Below are 25,710 nucleotides of genomic sequence, written 5' to 3'. Positions count from 1 at the left end.
AGGCCTCTAAAGACCAATGACCAGCTTTCTCAGAGAACAAAAATTCATGAGGAGATTAAAGAAGCTCGTCTGTTCATCAATACAGCCGGCTTTTATTGGACACCGGAAAAGAGGTTGGAGGAGATCCACCAACAACAGGTCCAACGGCGAAGCATTCCTGAATTAAATCTCCCTGTTCGTCCGCGAATGGAACTGGAGAGGCCACCATGGCTAGAGAAACATACAAGCAAAATCCATTCCAGCATAACCATTGCATCAACCATGGATGTCGCATTGATCATATAGCCATCGGCAGCCCTCTAGTTTGCAAACGAACTGGAGACGATCCCAAATGCAAGTTTTCATACCCACCCATTCCAAGCTGAAACAAAGTCCAGGAAGTATGACTGCTCAAAGCCAATTGGGACAGATGACCGCCATACGTATCAAACACAAGATCCAAACCACACTATATCAAAACCATATCATAATTTCATCGTAGCCATTAAACTATTATGACCTATATCGCATATTGAGCACATGCTCATATCCATATTTTATAATTCCAAAATCATAGAATGCCATACCATCCCATACCGCCTGTATCGTACCATACTGATCTCATACCGATACGTCATACCGAAGTATACCGACATTATCATACCGAACCACGTACCGACATTAAACAGAATTTCACCGATATGGGGTCCGATACTGGTACGGTGAACCTTGTCCAAAATAATACACGACGCCAAACTGGAATCTGATGACTACCACCCATTTCTTGTAATATACCCTATATATTGCACCAAGGTCCAAGTGTATTATAAAAACGAATATATATATATATTCTTAACAATAGAATTGTGAAATTCACAAAGATTAAAATGTTGTATAAATTAACAATTCGAAGACAACTTATATAAGCTATCTGAAAAAAAAAAAAAAGAATATACAAAAACTATGGTGCACGGTAACAGCTACAGTTAAAAGTAGCGACTTTATGGACATTAGACTCAAAGCTGACCTGTCTTAGATTTGGGTCAGCAGCAGCCCAGGCAGCTATCCCCTTGACCTGCAATTTAAAAACTAGCAGGAGTCTTGGAAACAGATTGGAGATTCAATCACGTACATCAGCATATACTTCCACCCACATCTGCAGCTTCTATTCTGAGCGCAAGAAACCCCAGGAGACTACTAGATTATCTGATGCTGATGGAGAATGACCGAGAAATGATAGAGCTCTAATACCACGGGCTGGGCCAGATCAGCAGCGACATGCTTTCTCTTTTCCATATAGTATCTGTACAAATTCAAGGCACACATGCTCGTGACTCTGTCAACCAAACCCAAACCCTTCATTTGCTTCATGGATGGCTAGAAGCAACCTCTCCTGCAGCTGTTCCTTGGAGGTGTACTCAGGCAGGTCTAATTGGTTGAAGCTGTGCCAAGAAAAGCCGAACAAAGATAAGATGGAAGACAAAAATAAACTATGGTAACACAAAACTAGAGCCACCACTACATTCTCCAACAACCGTGATGCATTCTAAAGAGAGTCATTGCAGATTGACAGTCTTGAGAGACTGGCAATTGCCATGCCAAGAAAATTTAGCATAAACATAGACCTCGCCAGTTCCATCTTTCGGTAAAAGCTTTAAATATGACAACTGACTTAAAATAGGACTAGTTTAAGGTCCAAAAGGTGAACACCACGGTCCATGACAGCAGACAAGGAGCAGTTCAACAACCAAGATGTCCAACAACTATGATAAGTATTATTGGCTCAAGTTGTATGAGAAAAATGATTCGATAAACCATGAAACCAAGCACATCATAGAAGAGTGCAGAGTGACCCCTGACTTTCTGATTTGAGATTGCTGCTGTTATAACTTAGTAGTTGTCATAGCTTCTTGGCAAATGGAATAAGAATAACAGCATCTTCCCATGATAAACAAGAATGGTAATGATATGGCAGGCCTTTTCTTTTCTTGGTCATCAAAACATGTTAGTGTCCGTGTCTTTCAGCATTTTCCTCCTGCTATTCATAGTCCTCGAGGTTGAGGAAATCCCAAATCCAATAATATCAATGGTTATCTAATCCTAAGGTAGAATTCAAGATACTCCTAGGCAGTTCACAACTACAGAAAACTAAGAGGCCAGTGAGAAGAAAAGAGTACCAGGTGTGAGCTGAAGGCAGATGGTGGGGGCTGCCATATGCCTTGTGTATCTGAAACTTCTGTGAGCCTGAGATTCCTTGGAGAGCACTGAAACCTTCCAATGGGACCTGCAGTTCAAGTAAAAATGTTAGCAAACCATGACAATATCTTCAGCACATCAAGAAAATCCGGACAAAAAGCATGCTCCAACATGAAAAGAAAAATATAAACAATTCAATAATCATCGGTACTTAACATATGACATTAGGGCCTTCAAGGAAAGCTTCCTACTGCTGTGAAGCCTCTACTAATACACACATCCTCTTGATTTTATCTTCAAAGAAAATGTTTAGGAGCAACAGATATAGAAGATGCACAAATATCCAAAAAAGATGCACGTATGAATTCAAGTCAATAAAAAACCCTCATCCAAACGCTACATATGACATCATATCCATCCATCAAACATTTGTATTAAACCACTTAAACACATTACAAAAACCACAATGCCATATACAAGTTAATAATGATGATGAATCAGAACTTAAAGGTTGACATATCTGACAGATGATAATGAAGTTGATGTCAATCAAGATTGCCTTGTTGGCATAACAGTGTAAAGGAAAAATATATATTAAAGACCTAAAATACATTTTTAAGATGCACCTGTATAATGTCTAAAATAGATGCACCACAAGTGCTTCAGAGAATGGCATGCCTGACTTGACAAAGAAGCACAAGTTGGTGTCCAACAGACACCTAACATTTTTGCATATAAAATATCTTCTGAAGTTCATTAGTAATATAAGCATATTTACAAACAAATCATTCTGTATATTTAACAGTCGTCAGAATGAAGCCTCCAAGAACAACATATGCTCCTCAAAAACAAAGGCTACCGCAGAGGGAGAAGATACCTTGGAGGTGCCAGTGACAAACTGCAGGAATCGAGCTTTATCCTCCTTGCTGAAGCCCTGAAGCACTTCCCAGAACCACTGACTGACAGGTGATGCATTGCTGTAGCCAGAATACTCAGTATTCGCTCTCAAATCATCCACTGAAAGGAATAGAACGAGATCCAGGATAAATAATAGCATTAATACATATCATCTATGATACTATAAACTTCAAAATATAATCCAATTAGCAACTCACAATCAATATCTGGAAGTCCACTGATCAATAATTCTAGCTCTTTGTCATTGAAAATGGATATCAAATCCTGAGGTATCAACTCATTGAAGCCTTCCATAAATGCATTTATTTGGGGCCTAATAGCAGTTGTTAGCCGATGTTCTGCTATACGATCTACATATTCTTTCTTATTTTCTTCAGTAACCCTGATATTCCGCCCACCAGGAATCAACTCACAATCAGTTACCTGCACAATTAACATATGATCAGCCAAGGAACAAAACAAACTGAAATAGCAAGGACTGCAAGGCATATCATGTGTAACATATGATATGTCGGGACTGCATGATACGTTGAAAACTATAAGAAACACAAATTAAGGTGGAATTGTTGAAGATCTCATATCACTACCATGGGGTATTACAGCAAATATCACATCATTCAATAATAAATGTTTTTATGAGAGTGCAGGAAAAGATGAGGCTCTTTGCATGTGCAGAGACCAATAGACCACATGCCTAGACAAGAGAAAAATAACAAACAGGTTGGCAGGGTTTGTTTCCATGGCTTCTGGAGAAATTTCCAAGTTGAATACTCTGAAGATCTCATATCACTACCGTGAAGTATTATAGCAAATGTCACATCATTTAATAAAAATGGTTTTATGAGCATGCTGGAAAAAGATGACGCTTTTTGCATGTGCAGAGACCAATAGACGACATGCCTAGACGAGAAAAAATAACAACAGGTTGGCAGGGTTCTTTTATATGGCTTCTGGAGAAATTCCCAAGTTTTGTTCTGGTGCAAGTAGACAGTTTATATGCACATGTGGAAGAAAGGAGCAGTATATAAGAGAGGAAACAAGAAGCAAATCAAAAATATATGGATTTTGATCATCTTTAAATCAACAATGGAGATTTCATCCAGCAGGGCTCCTGCAAGCACTTATAGTTATGTTTTCATTACACATCTACAACACCATCTTACAATTCTACACGTAGAGCATAATTAATTATGTACTTCATGCATTGTTTTTATTATACGCAAATAGATTGACAGATGAACACAAATATATAATGGGTATCTTCATTAGCTCCTGTGCTAGCCCGAGCATATCATTATGTGAAAAAAAGACATATATGCAGCAACAACTACCTGAGATTTCTCATACAATATCAGCTTCTCCTCATCAGCATCTATGCTGAAAGTAAGGTCCAAAATATCACTTTTATCATTCTGCAATTACAAGACAACAGATTAACCATAATTCAACAATGAAATAACCAAATTCAAAATAAAAAGTTGAGAAAGGGTGAGAAACAACATTAATTTACAAACTCAAAAATGTAAAAGGAAGACAGCATACCTCAAGTATCCACTTTAGGCTCTTATAGTAATCAGGATCAACAGCCTCAATATCATGATAAGTAACCTTCACCCCAAGAATGTGCTTGTAGAAAGATCGAGTAAAATGAACATCTAGAAGCTGACCATCAAAGAGTGCTTTACCAACCTGCAGGAAAACAGACAGCATTAGGCTTAAAAATAAGTGAAGGACAGTTTGCAAATAAATTCTTTCCATAAGCAACAGCACCCACCACTCTTCCTACAAACTTGAAATATGAGAGATGTTCTGTTTGGTAGACAGAGTTGGGGTTTGGTTGAAATGTTGACTCATTGCCCACCGTTGTGAAAAGCAGGGCACCCTTGTCAAATATTACACGAGATAATAACTGATACCATTCCCTGGTAAGCCCGCCAGCATCAATACCTTCTTCTCCTTGGAAATGAACAGTCAGCCTCCCCTTCAGATCTTGAGGTGATCTCATTCGCAGTTGGTTATAGGAGTCTTCAAGTATGTAGGCTCTTCTCACTGAAATTCTCACTGGATTGTGATGATGATCATGTTGATGTTTAATTTTTGATCGGAAATAAGCACGCTTATTGTCAAAATCAATGAAACGTGGAACTTTTAGCATAAGAGAGAATGACTTTTCGAGCAACCCAGGGTTCTGACGAATGAATGCATTTAACAACTTCCTGTGTTTCTCGGAGAATTTAACAAAAGCAACATGTTTCTCATCAACATTTTGAGAGGTTCCTGATGATTTCTGTCCACTAGTCAAAGTTGTGGAATCTTCAATATCAGAAGCTGTGGCAGCAAATTCTTGAACTGCTTCTGATTGTCCAGGGAATAATTTTTCACATGTCACAAAGAATGATTCTATATATGGCAAGATGTTCTGGGTACCTGCTGGTAGTGGGGGGGCTACACCTGCGGCTGTGGATGCCAAATTCCCGGAAATAGCAGTCAAATCAGACTGGGATTCTGAAGAACTCTCAATTTTGCTTATGCAGTTGCTCAACTCTACCCACAGGGATTCCAGTGCTGCATTTATATCCCAAATCTGAGACAAAGCACTAGCATATTCTCTCTCGGGAAGAAGCCGTGGATCCTTCTTCTCATGTAATGCAACAACAAGAGAGCTCAATGCCTGCAAAACTCTCAAGATTGCAGTCCCGTTGGTAGAAGATGTGCTAAGAACAGCCTTTCCAGCATCCACATATAAGTGCAATTCATTCCTTGCACATGAAGTCAAATTTTGCAAGGAAATTGCAAGTTCCTTAATGAATAAGCTGCAATAGCTAGGAGCAATAGTCACTATCTTTTTCAACACCTCAGCCACGAGAACATATGCATTATCAGACAATCTGCAAAAGACCACAATCAACTCAGTCATGACAAAGAAAATGAAAATGGGAAGCTACAACTACAAGACCCAAAAAAAAAGAAATCTTAATGCCATGCTTATTAAAAATATCAGACTTTTGGAGACTTAAAAGAAGATAATATATAACATGAGTGAACATTATAATAAATCAGTCATGCAACTAGAACTGTTGATTAAAATTCCTACTCAGCGACTGGGAAATGCATACACAAACAGTTCCCTCCATCACGTTCACATTCTAGATTATAATGATCTATGACATTGCATCCTTGCATCCTTCAAGCACATCATTAAAACCACTTTGACTAGAGATTACTCATCATACCCTTCCCGTGCAAGCAATAAGCACAGAAGTAGCAATTCTGCTTGTGGTAGGCTCAGTAGAACAGCTCCTATACTGCTTTTATTGTTTACAGTACATGCAGAGTTTCTGCTGGAATCCTCTGCCTTGAATGATTTTCCATCTCCACCAGCAGACGATCCAACAGCATCAGTATTCATCTGCACATCTTGCATGGTGGTATCAGAAGATGGTTGATCAGGAGACTCTCTGGATTTATTAGATAGGCCAGAGTCGCTTTCAGCATTAACCATGATAACTTCAAGAAGATTTAACAACTGAAAGAAAGAAGGTTGAAGACATAAGAACCAGAAATTTTCTGAAACAACAAAATTACATAGTAGTATTCAGTTACCTGTTCAAGATGAGCTACGCTTCTCATGTACAATGGCTGATTCAAGAGACTCAAAAGTAGGGCAATAGCAAAATCCCCTTTCTTATCTTCAGGTTTATCTTCTTCCATAATAACAGCCTTACCACGTCCCTGATCAGAAGCCTCTGCTTTATGTAGAGGTGGCTGTGCCAACTCAAGATGAAGCAAGAGCTTCGCCACATTCAGATGATTTCGGGCCAAGTATGTCAGAGTTTCTAGGACACGGCGGGACACTATAGGAGGCACTCCTATATATTTAACCAAACAGAGGGTGAACAAAGAGCATATTAGCTAACTCACGAGTAAAAACTGATAGCTTTTCTTTGACTCTCATTTAAAAAGAGATATTAATAAGATAAAAACACAACAGATCATAAACAAGCTTTTACTATTTATGATCAAATAAAACAATTTATAACCTGAACGGGACATCAAATAACAGAGACAACCATGGAACAGTTTATGGAAATTTTTAAGATAACTCAAATGCAAAAGCAACGTACCATTTGAGAATCGAGGACGGGAGTAAGCAATGTAACTCTGACAACCATACAATCGATAAAGTGGTTCAGCAGCATCAACTGAATTATCAGTGGAGCCCCGCAGATCAAGCATGTCCATTAGAATTTTCACTAAAGACATTCTAGTTTCATGATGGGCACAAAGATTCAAGAGAAGCCTTTGAAATTGACCTTTATATACAGGCTGTGAAATCAAATGACAAACTGTCAGTCACATTAGAGTTTTGAGTGGAAGCTCAAGTAACAAGCACAAAGTCATTACCTGAACAACACGAAGCAACCTGATCAAAGTTTTTAGAGCATCTGTATCTACCAGAGGGGCCCCATCAGCTTCGATCAGCTTGCCAGCTGCAGACTTGCGGGCAACATCACCAGTAGTTCTGTCTAGACTTGACCCAATAGTATCACCCTGCCTAGAAGATTCACCCCGACGATTTCTTGAGTTCATGCCAAAAAGTGTGCCACTATAATGCCGATGAGCAAACCTTTCCCGCAACATATTTGCTTCAGCAACAAGTGCAGGTGTCAAAGTAGCCAGTAGAGTATCTGGGGATGTTATAAGCACCTGAAAGCATATAATGGAACCATAAGAACATGAAGACATATCATTGGACATGACTTACGTATGACATTAAAGCAAGAAATTAAATCCAAAGCCTCCAAACTGCAAGCACCATTCAAAGTAGACAGTCACCTAATTACGTTAAAATCATCACACCGTGCCTACCTCTTCTCGTATTTCTGAAGGAAATGTAGCAATTATTGAAACAGCATCCATTTCAACTGGTTGTCCCTCCAGTTCTTGTGATTGTTGTAGCCTTTGAGCACGTTGTTGTGCTAGGACCTCTTCTCGAATATCAGGAGGAAGCGCAGCAAGAAATTCAGGATCAATCTCTCCATCAGTTTGAGATCGCTCACTGGAAGGTTGTGCCACTTGATTCTGTCGTGAAGAAAGTACTTCAGCTCGCAAATCCTCAGGAAGAGCTTCTAAAAATGTAGGATCAATTGCATCTGTATCAACATTTCTATTGGGTTGCTGCTCTTCCTGTGGAACACTTTGACCAGCATCTTGACTTGAAGGATGTTGTGGAACCTCGCTGACACTTTCTAGAGATGTATCCCTGCTGGCTATTGGCATTGTACTTCCTAAGGACCTCCTCACCCGAGTGGATGGCTGCGAATCACCCAAGGGAAGCCTATCTGCAGGGCCCTGCCTTTCTCCATCATCATGTCCATCAGCACTTCCTATTTCCACTTCCAAGCTACGAAGGCTTTCCCCTAAAGTCGCACCACTTCCACTGCTTGCCTGGCTCACTGCTTCCACATCTCGTATGGCCGCATCACTGTGTTCACGCTGCATGTCAGCAACTTGCTCATTTGCATTTGATGTTCCTCTTTCTTGAAGTGCAGCAACATCACTAGGTCCAACTCCATTTCCAGTGCCATCTACCGCAGAACTAGGAGAAGGGATAACCATATTTTCATTGTTTCCACTGCCTCCTGTAATTGTTTCTTCTCTAACTCCAGCATCTGATCTCTGTAACTGGTTGGGCTCATCTTTTTCTTGAGGGTTGTCTGTAGAGACATTCTGGTCAGAAGGTTGGTCGGGCATGGGCCGCCTCAATTGGGAAACAAGCAACTCCTCAATGCCTGGAGGCACTGCAGGTGCACTTGACCCACCACGTTGCTGGCTATCATCTAACCACATATTGAAACGATGCCGCCCTTGCTGTCCACTTCTCAATGACCGGAAAATTGCATCCAGCCGAGAAGAAGTACCCTCATGATTTCTATCTGAGAAAGCCATATCAACTGCATTCTCTGAAGAAAAATGTGGGTACAATCATCAAGTAGATATATCATAAAACTATATCTCTATAATTTAGCTCAATGAAACTTTTTAAGTTTCTTAGTTCTATGTTGTGATAGATGACAGGAATTAATTAAAAGAACCACATAGATATTAAAAAGTTGAACATATAATCAAGCAACAAGGCCAACATAGTCCACAAATAACTCACCTGTTTGCTTTGACGAACAAAGTGCCTGAATGACGATGGCTCCTCCAAGAGTGGATGTTCAAGATGAACACCATGATCACCTGCTCTTCCGAGAAGATTGTATATAGATGTCGTACGACCTTGGCGTCTTGAGCCAAATATGTCAAGAGGCATCACACTTAGTGTTTCACTAGAAAAGTTGTTGTTCCCACCAAAAACTTCAATGTGATCAAAAACATTGATACCATTAAATCCCTCTTCTAGTCGTAGTATAACTCCATCATCATCCTCATCATCATCATCGTCTTCCTCTAACCCATCCTCATCAAACTCTTCATCGTCAACCTCATGTTCATCCTGATCTGTATCAGGATGTGACATCTGATGCAGATCATCTTCCTCCAAATCATTATTTTCCTCATCATCCTCATCCTCATCCTCATCAACTTCATCCCCATCATCCCCCGACATATCATCATCTTCATCACCCATTTCATCCTCTGCATTGTGTGGGATATCAAATCTGATCTCCACAGTTGACATTCCATTTTCATTGCCTGCACCATCTTCAGAAGCTTCACGCATAAAATCATCTTGAGATTCATGAGCAAAACCCCTATCCAAATCCTGATCATGGTCCATATCATCTGTAATAGAATCTGAACTGCCTGAATTTCGAACAGCATTAAAAGATTCCACATGGCCAGCCACCCTTCAATATGATCATGCCGGGATGTTGTTTCCAGCAATTGGAATCCACTGCCACTACCATATGATGAGCCTACTTGATTCTGATCAGAAGCAGGCTTCAGAGAGGTGTCCCCCTTCAGAGCATTAAGATCAGCAGAATGAACATATTCCCTAGATACAGTTTCCAGAGCCTTCACAATTCCTGTAACAATCTTTGGCGAGTCAGCATGATCCAAGTCCAAAATTTGTAGAGTTCGTGTCAGTGTCCGAACCAACCCGACATCTATGAAGGTCGCTGAAGCTTCTGCTGAAATATATGCACCAGTAGGTGAACGGGCAGCAAGGATATCATTAAGCAGGTCAACAAATGCATGCATACTAGAGTCTGGAGAACTGCAACCACTTGATGAGTCAATGAAGTTATTAAACGCATTACTGATTTCAGAAAAGATCCTTTTACGTCCTTCTGTAGAACGGATAGATGACGCCACCAGAAACTGGTTAGCCCTGGTAGCTAATTTATGCCTCCAGTCTCCATCTGCCTTTTTAGCCTTCTTGTGGATCCCTGGGTACGGCAGAAACTTGAGAAGAATATGGTGAAATATTCCGCCAGAGCTGTTAGCAGATGAGCCATGTATAGGACGATGGAAACTACTAAATTCATCCCTACGAAGCAAGACATGAATTGATGAAGTGTAAGTCAAAAGTATTTCTGTCAACAACTTCAAGATGAAAGCAGTCTTGGCAAGAGAAGCTGAGGCCTCCTGGCTAGCAATTTTGCTGTCTTCAGATGAAACAGCAATAGCTTTTCCTTTCCCTTTGGCTGCAGTGAAGTCAATATCCATGTCTGCTACAGATGGGGTACCAGGAACACCATCAAACTGATCCTCGACCTTCAATGATGGAATAAAAGTTACAATCAAATTTAAGAGATGCTCTATTACCATTGTAAAGCTCTGAGGAGATTTTCGGTGAGGTTTTGTGTTCTTTGTATTTGAATCTGACAGTTTTCCATGTCCGCTACCTGGAGCCATTGAATTCACATCCCCTGCAGTAAATTTTCCATCAGCAGCTGCTGACCTGTCTTTCTCTATTGCCTTGTCTTTCTCTTTCTCCTTGGATTTCTCTTTATCATGATCTTTCAACGGCACAACATATGGCCTGTCACCCACCATCTCAATCTGGCATACAGCGTGAGCGGCTTTCATAAATACTACTGGGTCCCTAGAAATAACAAAGGACAAATTTTGGATAAAATTACGTGGTGCAATTCTGGAATTTGAATGAAGAGTGTGACGTATCTCTGACTCCATAGCCTGCTGAAGAGTGTGGGGATCCTCTAGAATGTGGCGGACTATTGCAGATGCAACATTGTTGAATCCAGAGAATAAGCTACTAGTTGGCAAATTAAGTAATGCACGCAAACCTCCAGCATCAAGGAAACTAACAGCAACTGAATGAACTTTGGTCAGTGTTGCACACAATCGAAGCACCACGTGCATGGTACAAGAAGGTAGTTGGTTCTGTATGCATCTGCAACATATGTCTAAGAGCCTCTTCTGATCCTGCACATCTAAAAACCTAGTAGTTGATCCCAAAGTGGACTGTGAATCCTTCATCTTGCTCTCACCAATCACTACAGGAGTCTGGGTATCAGGATCATCCTTTTTCAGCTGGTCCAAATTTGTAAATTCTGAAGCCAATTTTGCATCCACCTGCAACATGCGATCAATAGAAAGAAAACATACAGTCACCCACTTTGGAACCTGGGACTTCTCACCAACCTGCAAGCCCAGGTTCCACTCCAAAAGCAGATCCAAAGCAATTTTTACCAGGCCTGCCTGAGAGGCAAGTTCTCGTGCTACCGCATCTTCATGAAGGATTAATGCTAAGACATGAAAAAGTGCAGACAATGTGTTGCTGTTGAATGGATCAGATGCCATACGACAATGCTTTACATGATCAATGATGAAATTGAGGACCTTTGATCGGTATTGGCCATCATTTTGTGAGCAAATCATCACAAGCAGATCCCGAACAGGGAAAGCTAAAGGGTCCTTCACCTGCAGAAGTCTAATGCAGGCAGATAAAATTTCATCAACAGGAGGCAACTGGACTGCTTCCTCTTCTTGGTCAAAATTCTTAGAAATTGCAGCTTCATCTTCCTTTGAGGATGCATCAGAGTTCCCAAGCGACATGGCAAGAGCTCGAGCAAGTTCAGCATCTTCTTGTGGTTCTTCCGGATGTGAAAATAACCAATCAGTTGCAATCTCAACACTATTTGTTCCCACCTGCCTCAATGCCTCTTCAGCCCTAACCCGGGAAAAGCCCATTTCAACTATCATTGATATTGCTGTTTCATCAGGAGGAGGACCACTTAATCGATCTCCAGCACTGCCACTGACATTCCTAACTTCAACCCCAGAATAAACATGCCTCATAATGGAGATCATTGCACTAATGAATTCCGTATCGCATTCAGCAAAGTGAGGGTGAGTCCAGATAGGAAGTACAGACTTCAATACCTTCGACTGAAGCACCTTCACAAATGCCTCTGCATCTTGAGGAAATGGAACATTTCCATTTGCAATAGGTTGCTCAAGCAACTGTTTTGTGGAGAAAGATAAGATGAAAGACGAGGTCACAAGGTGGTCCATAAGAGTACCATAGCTGGCCAAGGGACCATATATCCAAGATTTATCCATGTCTTCCTTCTCTTCTTTAAGGCTTTTATCATCAGTTTCCATAGGAGAAGCTGGCACCCGATTAACCGCAAAGAGCAACTGACTGGTAGCTTCAAAAGTTGTTAAGATGGCATGGATGACTCCACGACCATAAAAGCAATTTAGCATGATTGGATTACATGACTCCGGCCTGTCTGATAGAATCCCATCAATAAAGTCGACAACCTTGCCAAGGTAACGACATTTTGTAGATATGGAGATTTCCATGTTAGGACTCGCATGCCCTCCAAAATTCAAGTGCTCCAGCACAGTTGCAGCAACTGTACCAACAACAGACCCAACAGATGGGACACATTTATAGGATTGTTCTCACGACGAGAAGCAAGCAGCATTGCCTTTCCCAGCTCCATAAACAGATGGCTGATATGATAAGAAAGCGATTTCATCATCTCACAGCAGGAAGAATAATATGATCTCTGCTTGTCTTCTTCTGTAGCATTGGCATCTACAGAATTGGAAGACTGTGATTGGGAACCAGATGCAAGTCGTAAAGTTGAATGGCCATCCATACCAAGTCTTCGTGAACCACTAGCAGCACGGCCAAGATCACGATATATGCTAATAAGGTCAGAAACTTGTGACTCTATACTCCACCCAGACACTCTTCGTCTCAGTAATGGATCAAGATACTGCCTAAAAGAACTGAACCTTTGCTCATCAGATTCATTTCCTGCTTCTGACCTTTTCACCTCATTTGTAAAATTCGAAGACTCAGCATCTGCCTCAATCTTCAAATCTTCGAAAAGGGCAATTTGCCACAATACTTCCCGATGAACCCATCCAATATCTTCCAAAACATCCCTACTAGCATCTCCAAATTCTGTAAGTAATGCACTTATCCAGCGATTATCTTTTGATGCAGCAAGGAACAGAATAAATTCAACAACAAAAAGAGAAGAAAAGATTTCATTATCTGGTGTAGACCTGGGAGCCAGTAAAAATGATCCAGCAACTGAACTGAATCCACTCAGAGCTTTCTTCAAATGCTCCCTCAGAGAAGAGGAAAATGCATGTGCCAAAGGTGCAGAATGATGCTGAGTAAAGCCCTTAAACACAAGCTGCTATGCAAAGCAATTGGCATCCCTTCAGATGACTGTGTGATGCTGGGCTGCAGTAACAGTTTCAACAATTTTTCTATGCCTCCCTTCTCCACAAATAGTCTACAAGTTTCAGGGTTTTCCATAGTCCGTTGAACAAGGATCATAACATGAAAGATGCATAACTGCACAAACTGCTCATTGCTGATACCATCAGCAGCTGAGTCCATGGCACCCACCAAATCATGTCCGTCGTTTAGCTTATCGTCAAGATCTGTTTCCATGTCAGTGTTCTCAACCAAACAACCAGAAGGGTCCTTGCATTTGTCTTTCCCCATAGAAGCAAGTTTATTGATGATTTCAATGATTATATCAACACCAGTGCTTCTTAGTGAAGATACATGACGAAGAAGCTCCTCCACAGCACTTGCTAAAAGAACAACACCTTCGTTCATTGCCACCAAATATTTCCTGGTTGTAAACGTGTCTACAAGAAACTGCAATGCAGCAGTATCCCTAACTGCATCCAATCCTTTAGCATTGAGGCAAATGGCACCAAGACCATTGGGGACACATATAAGTGCTTTCGAAGAAGGAAGTATCCCAGAAATCACTGATGACAGAAATGAATCTGGAAGACCAGATTCATTCAAAATAGGATAGCATGTTGGGTCCTTGTGAATAATTTCACTCATTACAGTCACAGCTGAAAAGTAGATATCTCCTCCAAACTTATTCACATTGTGAAATATCAAAGATAAAGAAACAGGCAATGAATTATCCTGGGAGCCCTGCGACCTTGTAGAATTTGCCGGGGAATATGTAGCAGAACCAAGTGCCTTGAGCAAAGCTTTGATAAGCCGCTTCTGGGAATAAACATGATCTTCATCAGATTTTAAATCACCAGTGATCATTGTATTGCTATTCTCACCAACTGTACCAATAACTCTATGAACTTCAATCTGCAGCCTTTGAGTCAAAAGCTCCACCCCACCTAAGTCTTTGAACAAGGATACAGCTGGACTACTGTACTCCATCAACTTTTGAAGGGTCTTCACTGCTGAGCAGACAAGATTCGTATGGGCAGGATCCGAGTCCCCTAAAAGGGGCAAAAGAGGGGGAACCATTGCCGACCCCCTTATAGCACTCCCAGAACTCGAAGATGATAGAACATGAAGCAGGAAAAACTGTAGAAGAGCATCAACAAATAATGGAGTTGAAGGATCACTGGGGTTAGTAAGTGAGGAGACAGCTTTTTGAAGTACATTTAGCAGCACCATACGATTTCCACCTACAGAAATAATACTTGAGCTGCTCAATATTCTAGCACGTTCATGAGATGATGCATGTGCAGCTAGTTGTGCTCCCAATGCAAGGATGGCAAGTGCTCTTATAGTTCCAGGGACAGAATCTTCAGAACGAACAAGCCTCATCAGCTCATTTGCATACTCGGGCTCATTTGCAAAGAAAGACACAAGTTCATCTTGAGCATCATTGGATTGTACCAGAACAATGAAAGCAAGTACCATGATTCTGCTGTACAACCTACATGTTCTAAGGGAACGGAGCGCATGAGCATATCTAATTCTTGTAAGCAGTGAGAATCTGCATTCTGGAGGTACGTTGAATTGGTCAACGCATTGCTTCAAAATGCTTAGATCATCCTCCTTCAGGAGATGAAGATCTGGGATCTGTATGACACACGTGATGGATGAATTGCTTCTCCTGCTGGTTTGCTCAGTGTCCTGGGAAACGACCATGTTATACTCAAAATGGAGGGTTGACCCCAAATGGTATTGGGTCTCATGACATTTATTTTCCACATCAGATGGGAACAGGCACAATCCTTCATGCTGGTTCCTCTCATTTGCCATAACACATGAATGTAAACCCAGACCTTCTTCTTTGCTTCCCCAGCCCTGGGCCAAAGACAGTAAACAGCTGTTAACAGAGCCACAACCAATCAGTTTCCCGCTCACATGTATCTTGGAGGGATTTATCTTCACCAATGCAGAAAGAGTCTCCAATGTAGCAATTAGAATCTCTGGATCTGTAGAGGCAAGCAGAAGCTTGAAATGCTGATTCAAAAAGAACTTGGAAGTGTCAGACCAAAAATCAATGCTCAATCCAAGCAATACGCAATTCCACTACAAAAGTCTGAGTTAGCACATTGTGTATAATTCCACTCGAACTTTGATTATGAATTAACAAAATAGCTAGATGGTGCACTATATGGATCTCCAGCTTACCTCTAGACCACCAAATGAGCTCTTGTTGTGACAGTTTTCCAAAATAACTTGCATGACTCTTAAAATTTGCATAACAGAATGCTTGGGAAATGGATCTTCCTCTGAAATATTATCAGATAAAAGAAGATCTTTCCTACAAGAGAGACACGTCTTGAAGTATGTATCAAAATGCATAAAAAGCGGCCTCCAGTGATGAAAATTACCCTAAAATCAAATCCACAATATAAGATCAAGAAAACAAAAGTAAACCAAAGAAGGCAGGTTCAGTGAAAATAAAATTGTGCTGCACCTTATTGTACTCCCAACGGAAGCCTGAAAGAGGTATAGCAATATCATGTAAAGGAGTCTTAATCACCCTATCAATAAATGCTTTAACTTTTGGAGGCTGCAAATATCAAAACAACATAGCAGTACATCAACAAATTGTTGAGATCAATTCATTTGAAAAGACAGCATTTAGAGGAACTTATACTAATCCCCAACAACTCAAGATGAATAAATATAATGCCATGGGAAAATAGAAACAACAAACATAATTTCTATTAGTGGTTAGTTGCAAATATTGTCACAAAAGCCCAAGAAATACAAAGTAGTTCCCAAAGATTCAGCAATTGAAAGACAATTAATATCATACGGATGAAGATAAAAAATCACAGCTTCCAACCGACCATTGTTTCCGACATACCATGTAATGTTTATAGACAAGTCCAACCCGGATAACATATGAACTATGATAAACAAGATAACATATGTAGCTGTGGCATGTGATAGGGCCAGCCAACAGTCAATAATAAACTGTCTATAAGAAATGATCAATTTAAAAGCACTTACATGTGGAACCTTACATTTAAAATCAGATAAATCCGCCACCCACTCTCAGTAACTTCTTCAAATACAAGAAAACATAGCACTTTATTCAAATTATCTAAAGATTTCTTAAGAGAAAAAAGGAGTACTCGCTAAAAACTTGGTCATGCATTGTGAATAAAGTCTGGCATACAAGAAGATGGATTTATGATAGTAAATCAACCTAAATTTTGATCATCAAGGCAGTATTTGCAATGTTGAGTTTTAATGGATTTTTTGTTTGCAATACTAGCAAATAAGGGTAAGGAATTAATTAGACTTTGCTCGATAATTATATATCAAAGCTCAGCCAATATAATATAAGCAAGATCAAGATACATCATGTATTTATATATAAAATACTCTCCATGGATGTTTTTAGTAAATTAGCAATACCTCAAGTTCACCCCTAAGCACCAAACATGGATAATATTTAGGTTAATCAGCTTACCGTAGAAAGTGCAGACAACATGAGAACTTAAGGTCCTCAGAGAATGGCCCATAATCATAAGTTTTACATAAAATTCCAAATCCTCACTATTTAGTTATTAAATGTCAACAATCAAAATCTACTCAAGCACATATCTCTCATACAGCCAACATCCACTTAAAGCAGAATCCTTTGTCCCCCAACTGATACCTCCCATTAACTAACAGAAGCTCCACCTCCAAGCCTTCCTTAATACAGAAAGCACTTGCATGGTGATCAGACCCGCAGAAATATTAAACAGCAAGCTTAGGTAGCTCCTGAACTAGACAAGATCCGAAAATGTGGACGTTAGATTTTGAAATAGTTACCCCTACTTTCATTTGTAGAGTCTAGTGCTATCAATGAATCAGGTTCCACTCTGCAAATGCCAGACAACAGTTCTCAAAACATTGAACCTATTTTTGACCATAAAACAACCACTATGGTTGGGAATCAGGTTCCATTTTGTGAATTCCAAAGAACCACCACTGCCCCATAAAGGGAAAAAACAACAAAAAAGTAAGAGGATTCCCCTTTTTTCCCCTAAATTAAAGGTTCGGACAAACTGTGTAGAAAGGCAGAGGGGGAGATCAGAATCTTACAAGAACTGGATCTTGAATACCTTTAATCTCATTAATTAAATTGTAAAATAATGTATTGAACATAAAACTAGTAAGATTATTTTATGACATGCCTTGATGAACAAAACTTAGATCATTGAGGAATAACATGCAATAAAATGAATAGGACAGGCCAACGAAAATAGGCATAAGCAACCAAGATGCCTAGATCAAAAACCAATTATCTTATCAAGTGGCCAGCTGCATTATTTTCATTCTACTAAAAATAATTAACTAAGTTTGTAAAATTAGGTCTTCTCTGTATATCATCAGACCTTTTAAAAAAAATTAATTGGAAAAACGGGAACAAAGTGAAAACTCGACAAAATGCTTATTGTAGTTGATCAGATTATTCTGCCAAAATGCCTATTGTAGTTGATCAGATTCTTCCTTTGCTATGACTTCTTTCTGTTTTAATTTTATTGTCACAGTTCATTATTTTTCATTATTTCTCCACCTCCTCATTGTTACCTAGTTGATTTGAACCTGATAAGCCATTCCTTTGTTAATGAGATAGCTGAGATTCAACCTACATTCTTAGCTCCACAATTAACACATGCCAGCATAGAACTCATCTACATTAATATACAGTGGCTCCAACGAGGGGGGGAAAGAAGGCCATCTTTGCACCTCTTATTTCTCACAGACTACAAGGGACTGTTTGGAGCCCTGTAGTTTAAGTTATACTGCAAACATGTCACATTGCAACTTAAGTTGCAGTAGTTGACTTACAAGAAAGTTCCCTTCTTGTGTTTTGGAGGGAGTTTAGGGAAAAGAGGGGTGTTTTTGACAAACATTTAATTGAATACTTTGCGAGTGGATAGCAGTACATGGAGATGAGAGTTTCTGGATGAAGAGGTGAGCATCAAAGCCGCAAGTGGCAACGGCATAGACGTGGACCTAGGTACCCATGGGCAAGGGAGCAAGAAGTGGCGCAGGCCTTGAGGAGGGCAGAGGAGAGGGGTAGAGGTGGTGAAGGAAAGGGGCAGAGGAGGAGGTGGAGTGGAGGGAGGAGGGTGATGTGATGAAATACAAGGCAGAGGAGGCAGCCATAGACCTTTTGGAGGTGACAAGTGTTGACAATAGCAATGAGGATTATGGCAAGGGACTCTGAGAGAGCAGGGCAGGAAAAGGAGATGGGAAGGGAAAGAGCAAGAGCAGGAGAAGCCTGCTATAGTGAAGTTCAAGGAGGTGGTGGCTATGGCCTCCTTGAGATGGTGAGAATTGGTGGCTGCACCAATTATGGTGGTGAAGAGGGATTTGAGAGCAGGGTAAGGGAGAAGAGGGGAAGGGGAAGGGGAAGGGAAGAAAGAAAATCATTTTTTAATCAAGATACCAAATCGAGCTGTTGCAACTCATCTTGCGGCTATTTTAACTACTAGTCGACCTATACAAGATAGCCCTGAGTTGCAGGCCCACAAGCAACCCAACTTACTGTACAAGTTGAGTTGCAAGTATCCAAAAAAGCATGCTAGCCCACACCTAGAACTTAGAGCTGCATGCTGCTCCACTTATAAGACTCTAAACAACCCCCAAGAGTAAGTGGTCCTCCTTAGGCACCAAAGGGAAAAAATAAGGAACAGACAATGAATGAGAAAGGGAAAGAAATAGAATGAACAAAAAAAATGAAACAAATACAGAAGGAAAAAATAAACGATCCAGCACATAGATGCCGGCATCTAGCAGCCCCTCTTTCACCATCCCTTCTCTCTCTCTAACCAGCACCACCAAGACCATTTTTTATTTATTATTCTGTTGGAGCTCTAATTGATAAGAAGAAGAATATTGAAGAAAATTTGAGAGTCCCCCAAAGCTTGAGTATGGTAAAATAAGGACATCAGAATTCTAAAGAAAATAATAAAAATCTTGACTTATCAATCATTCATTCTTCAGCCCTCCCTCGTCTTCCACTCTTCCTTTCTATTTTGACCAACTTCAATTCAAAGTGCAACTAGCCATCGCCAAAACATGGGCAGACCTCATTTTACTGATTTTTTTTAGCAAGCATCATCTTAGAATCAATTATAAAACTGCTTCAGATCCAGTTTTTCCACAGGAGGTTTAGTCTAGGATACCACATAAATAGGTCATCATGAGGAAGAGTAATTGAAATTCAACCCAGTAGACTAGTTTGCAACTTTGTATTCCCAAGGAGGCAAGGATAGAGCTATTTTCATTTGGCTAATAAGTCACATGAAAGCTTAGTAGATTAAAAAAGAAGAAGAAGAAGAAGAAGAAGAAGAGTATGAAAGTGGCAATAGGTGCAAGAGCAAGGATATGGCATTAGCGGAAATACCTAGGAAGCATCGTGACAAAATAATCTAGTAACCATAAAACAGCACACACCTGCACTAGTTGTCATATAAAATGAAACATGCATCCCCACAAATGATAATAAAGAATATCGTTTGTAAACTTAATATTATCATTGTATCAACTATAATATGTAGATTAAAAGTGCAAAATCATTTAGAAGCGAGAAGAAGTGCATGTGCAGGAGCAAAATTCTAACATGCTGTCAATATTAGATTTTGGCTATCAAATATTAATGTAATCACAACTTGCATCTAGATTGCTGACGTTAGAAAAACCATGGTTCTACATTGTATCGGAGCTACTACTGTAAGCTTGCTATTAGGCCCAGGTAGACATGAGACTCACTGGGTCAGACCCGAATGAGTTCAGGCTTGAATCTAGGCTGAGATATTAAAGCCCAAAATAAACTTCAGCATGTCCTAAGCCCGTCCTGAGGTTTGACCTGATGCATGGCCCAGCCCAGCCCCAATCCTAAGCATAATAACATCGATTAATCCCCAACAAGCTTCACCCCCTGCCCCCACTTCCACCCCTTCCCCCTCTCTCCCTCCTGATCTCTCTCTTAAAACTCCTTCTAGCACCTCTCTCTCTCCCCCCCAACCTCCCTCCCTTTCTCTCTATCAATCTCTCTTCTCTCACTCTCAATCTCTCCACCTCAATCTACTCTCGCTCTCTTCCCTCCCAGACTCTCTTTCTCTCTCTTGATCTCTCTCTCCTCCAATATCTTCTCTCTATCTTAGGTCACTTGTCTCTTTCAAGACAAATTGAGAGAGATAAGTGACCTGATATATCAAAGATTCACACAAGATAAAATCCTTCAAGATACCAAGGGAAAACCCTAAACTCCAACGGGAGAAATAATTCTAAGATTTTATTGATAAATACTGAATAAACACAGAACAAAGCTATTTATAGTGTCTCAACCCTAACAAGGATAGTTCCGTAAATAGTAAAATATTCAAAATAACATAATAGCATCTAAATAAAACAATAGTCCAATTGAAAATTAAATAAAAGCTAAAAACATGAAACTGAACCAAAGACGGACATCTGAACATAAAATGGCTTCAAAACCCACTAGAATGATGGAATTTGGGCCCGAAAAATGGGGTGAACGGGTAAACCCAATTTGTGATCTCAGAGCTCAAAACAAATTTTCCGTTGATATATTACGTGCCCCGTAACTCTATCTAGATCAAAAGTTATGGCCGTTTAAAGTTTAGGTACCTGCTTTGATGCTCCAGCTCATTTATTTGGGCTCCCGCTGCCTCTTATGCTCCATGTGGCCCAAGTACTCTTCAGCTAGACATTCGCATCAAAGAGTCCCCTATTTTGCCAAAAGGCCAAGGGAAAAGAAAAGAAGAAAAAGAGAAGAAAGAAAGAAAGAAAAAAAAATAAAAGTGAAGAGTTTCTCTCTCCTCCCTCCCTCCACTTTCCCTCTCTCTTCATTTGTCTCTCTAGTTTCTCTCTCCATTTTCTCTCTAGTTTTCTCTTTAGATTGTTTCTCTCTCTCTCCATTCTCCTTATGGTTGTTTGATCCAGTAAGATTTTCCTTTAATGATTTTGATCTAAATCTAGTGGAGAATTTTGATCCATGACTGCTGGATGCATTATGTCAGTCCCACCCTAACCAGGTTGAACACTGTCACCAATTGCATCCTAGCATCCTAACATGACTCTTGATTTGTAGTTGCTCAATTTGGATGCCCTAGATTAAATCGATCGAGATATCGAGAGCTACCGCTTGGCCAACCCATGAGGATATTGAACTTAGTGTCTCCATTTCTTAAAATAATTATGATTAAATTTTGATAAATATATAACTTTTGTCATTAAGTTCTAAAGGAGAATCTTGAGACTAGTTGGATTTATCTGCTTGTTATTCGTGCAAGATTAGTAATGATTTATCTTTTCTAATTTTTTTCATTTATAAAAAATTATTTTTAAATTGGACAAATTGTTACATAATTTTGAATGGAAAATTGATACATAATTTTGAATTAATATTTCTCAAACTATGCTATAATTGTTTGCTAATCTCATATCATATATGCATATTTTGATTGCATTATGAAATATATGTTACTCTGTAAAAAGAACCTTGTTATGCATTAAATTTGGACTCTCAACCTAACTATATTCCGGATATTGTTAATTAGGGATTATGCATTGGCACTCTAACTAATATTGAGCTCATTTTCTATTTTAGTCCAACCATAGGGTGTAAATATAGTATTTTGACCCACGCCGCAGGATATAAGTATGATATTGCGATCCACTCCGCAGGATATAAATACGATATCTGCCTACACTATAGAGTATAAGTGTGATATTCTGGCTCACTCCATAGGGTATAAATGTGATTTTATTTCCAGCATAGCCACAGGATATAAGTACGATCATAGTTAAAGATGATTAATTGAATAGAATTTTTTTGAATCAAATTATTGAATATAATTGATTTTGAATCATATTTATGATTATGTATACGAATATTTGAAAGATATTGAAATTACTTGACTTTTATTTTGAAAATAAATTGATTATGCTTTTATACTAATCATTGGTAAATTGTATTTTGACTATTTTATCCTATGTTATCACATGAATTATATAGTTAAGATATTTATTACTTACTGGGCCGTTGAAGTCATTATCTCTTCTTTCTTTTTAGATTCAAATACTTAGTTGCAGATGCAGATATTGCTTTGGGAGTGAGATTAGAAGCGAGATTTAATAATATCAACATACTTGAATTAGATTTACTATTATATCTTATATGATTATTAGTTAAGATTTATTTGATGTAAGATTTTTAAATTTTATTTATTAGTCAAATTTGCTAATTAATTAAATTTTGAAATTTAGTTTTTTGAATTATCTCCACTACGATGCATCCGATATTGTATTGGAATATTTTACATGCTTGTGAAGAGAGTTCTCCATAAATATGTGGCGGTTGCCGCGGCCCTTGGCTCACAAACTCGGATCAGGACCGTGATAATATGGCTCGACAAGCATCTTTCCGATGAGATCTATGTATTTCACTAATAATACAGCCTTCAAAAAGATTAAATTTGTGGTTCAAACAAAAACCTTAAACGACAATAATATCCAATTCAAACAAAAACCTTAAACGACAATAATATCAGTCAGAATGACTGGACATGGAAAAGAAACCTTTCGATATAGTGTAGAGTCTATTAAATTGTCACAATCTCATTATTAGTCATAGAATAAGAGCCACATTTGTCTCCTCGCAAGCACTGTCATTTGCGCGTGTGCATGCAGCTTGAGACCCCTTTATGGCTGCTGGTGGGGAGATCACCTTTCCTCACAATGATTATGCATTTTTATATTTATGTCAAATGTACAGAAATTGAACATTTACCTTTTCGTTATATAACTATTAAGTTTTCTTTCTGTTTAAATGTGTGCTTATTGTGTGTTCTGAAGTATTAAAAGTGTCATGCTGTTCTTGCACTCCTATCAGAGCTACCGTTTCTTTTGATAACTGCTCAAGGGATAATCAACAGTAGCTGAAAGCCAGGGATAGACAGAGTAAACGGATACGTAAAGTGTAAATGCAAAACCAAACAATCCTATCAGTAACCAACCTACCAGCAAGCACAGCAATAATGTTAGGAAAGGGAAAAAAAATCTTTGCCTCCTGGACCAATAATGTAATCGGATGCTTCCCTTTTTCCTGTTAAATAGGCATGAATAAATAAATGATACAGACCTAAGGGAGACACTTTATGAATGAGCATTCTATATGGTGCCAATTTTGACAGAATACTAGAACAAAAACACAATATCAGAAACAGATGGCCTGGAATCTATATACTGGCATTCCTTTGAAATCATGGTGACAAGGGAGTAACGGTAGTAAAGCTCTGAATCTATCAAAAAGGGGACGGTTCCAATGACCAGTCATCTAAACCCACCGACCAGCACACCATGTTTTGTTCTTTTACATTCAGCAATATTATGCTCCTATCCCCCACGATGAGAATCAAAACCAAATCCCGAAAAAAGATCCCATACTCCCAAAAGCACAAAACATGCATGCACAACCAATCAAAACGTTTATTTTCAACAATCGGCCTAAATAACAATTACCCCCCAAAATTAATCCATCAAAAAGACCAACTCCCATCCAACAAAACACTAAAAAAAAAATCACGCAGCCCAAGTAAACTAATAAAGTCCAGCACCATTGCACCCAAACCAATCAAACAGAAAATTTCCAATCTGATCACAAAAAAACCAAATGCACAAAAGCACAGAAAAAGGAATAAACCTAGCATCAGGATCAAGATAGGAAATTAACACTCACAGGCTCGGACTCCAATTTTAGGGCGGGGGAGACCGGCCTCCCGCCCGACAAGATCTGCTGGAGCCGCAGGGAAAGCTCGACCTGTGGCCCGCCATCGCGAATCCTCTCTTCAAGCCCTTCTATATCAACAATCTGCACACGTAAAGAGAAAAGGCACCAAAAATCACCAAAAAAAAAAAAAAAAAAAGCACCAGAAAAAACGGGGAGAGAGATAGAAGCAGCCATCTATCATCCAAGGGAAAGAAGGATCACACAAGTAAAAAGGGAAAAAAAGGGAAAACATAAACAACAAGAAGAACACGAACCTGCGATTGGAGAGGGAGGAGGGTTATCGGGAGGCGGCGGCGGCGGCGGCGGCTGCTGCGGCGGAAAGGAAGCAGATGAGGCGACGATGCATACACATCCGACGGACCTCGGATGATGAGTGGAAGAGTAGAGAGAGAGAGGTGGAGTTGGAAAGGGAACGACACCGAAGAAGCCAATAGAAGAATTATTTATAATTAGAGGCAAAGGCAAGGATAGGTCGGCGGAGCAAAGCAGCAGCAGCGGAACGGGGCGGCCCGTGGGGGGAACTGCTCACGTGAGACTCACGCGATGGCTTAGATGGAAAATTAGAGTTTTGCCTCTTCCGGTTTGAGTGAGTTTCACTCACCCTTCTCCTTTAAAAAATTTCAGATCTAATGTCATCTCCTGAAACACGCAACGCCATTAGCAAGCACGTCGTTGCAAAAAATAAAGATATCCTCTCCCTCTTCAACCTTATTCCAAGTCTGCTAATCTCTTCTCCCATTCAAAACCTCTGCTCCCATCCTACTTTCTTTAGTAATCATGAAGCCCTTATCGGCAATCATCCAATCTAGAGGTGCAAATGAGCTTAGATGATCATTTAGCATTTATTGTGAGCTGGTTGAACTCAGTTTAAATTCAAATTTAATTCGACTTGATTATTATTATTAATATATATATATATATATAATTATTAATTTAATATTTTAAAATATAATACTATATTATACTTTATTTTAACTATATTTTTTAATGATAATTAAGACTCGAACACGAGTTCAAGTATGATTTGATTGATATTCGAATTGAATTAAGTCGATCTTAAGTATCGTTTTTTATTATGAAGTCAAGTTCGAGTTTGGATATTAAGGCTTATCGA

General features: G+C 39.5%; 1 protein-coding gene across 1 annotated transcript; it reads right to left on the bottom strand.

The window, feature by feature from the left end:
• Window positions 1-801: 801 nt before the first annotated feature.
• Window positions 802-24,640, bottom strand: LOC105051145 (E3 ubiquitin-protein ligase UPL1-like). The gene is given in 20 exon segments (XM_073243227.1): window positions 802-1,421; window positions 2,157-2,263; window positions 3,053-3,192; window positions 3,291-3,516; window positions 4,425-4,505; window positions 4,636-4,782; window positions 4,868-5,981; window positions 6,327-6,619; window positions 6,697-6,962; window positions 7,218-7,419; window positions 7,498-7,800; window positions 7,963-9,056; window positions 9,253-9,945; window positions 9,948-12,956; window positions 12,959-13,729; window positions 13,732-15,784; window positions 15,956-16,159; window positions 16,245-16,340; window positions 24,546-24,613; window positions 24,616-24,640. Coding segments are annotated over 20 exon segments (10,995 nt in total). The 3' UTR covers window positions 802-1,318.
• Window positions 24,641-25,710: the final 1,070 nt, after the last annotated feature.

The sequence above is a fragment of the Elaeis guineensis genome, chromosome 9 (assembly GCF_000442705.2).
Source record: "Elaeis guineensis isolate ETL-2024a chromosome 9, EG11, whole genome shotgun sequence".
In the NCBI taxonomy this organism is placed as follows: domain Eukaryota; kingdom Viridiplantae; phylum Streptophyta; class Magnoliopsida; order Arecales; family Arecaceae; genus Elaeis; species Elaeis guineensis.
This window is presented reverse-complemented; position numbering and strand designations above follow the sequence as displayed.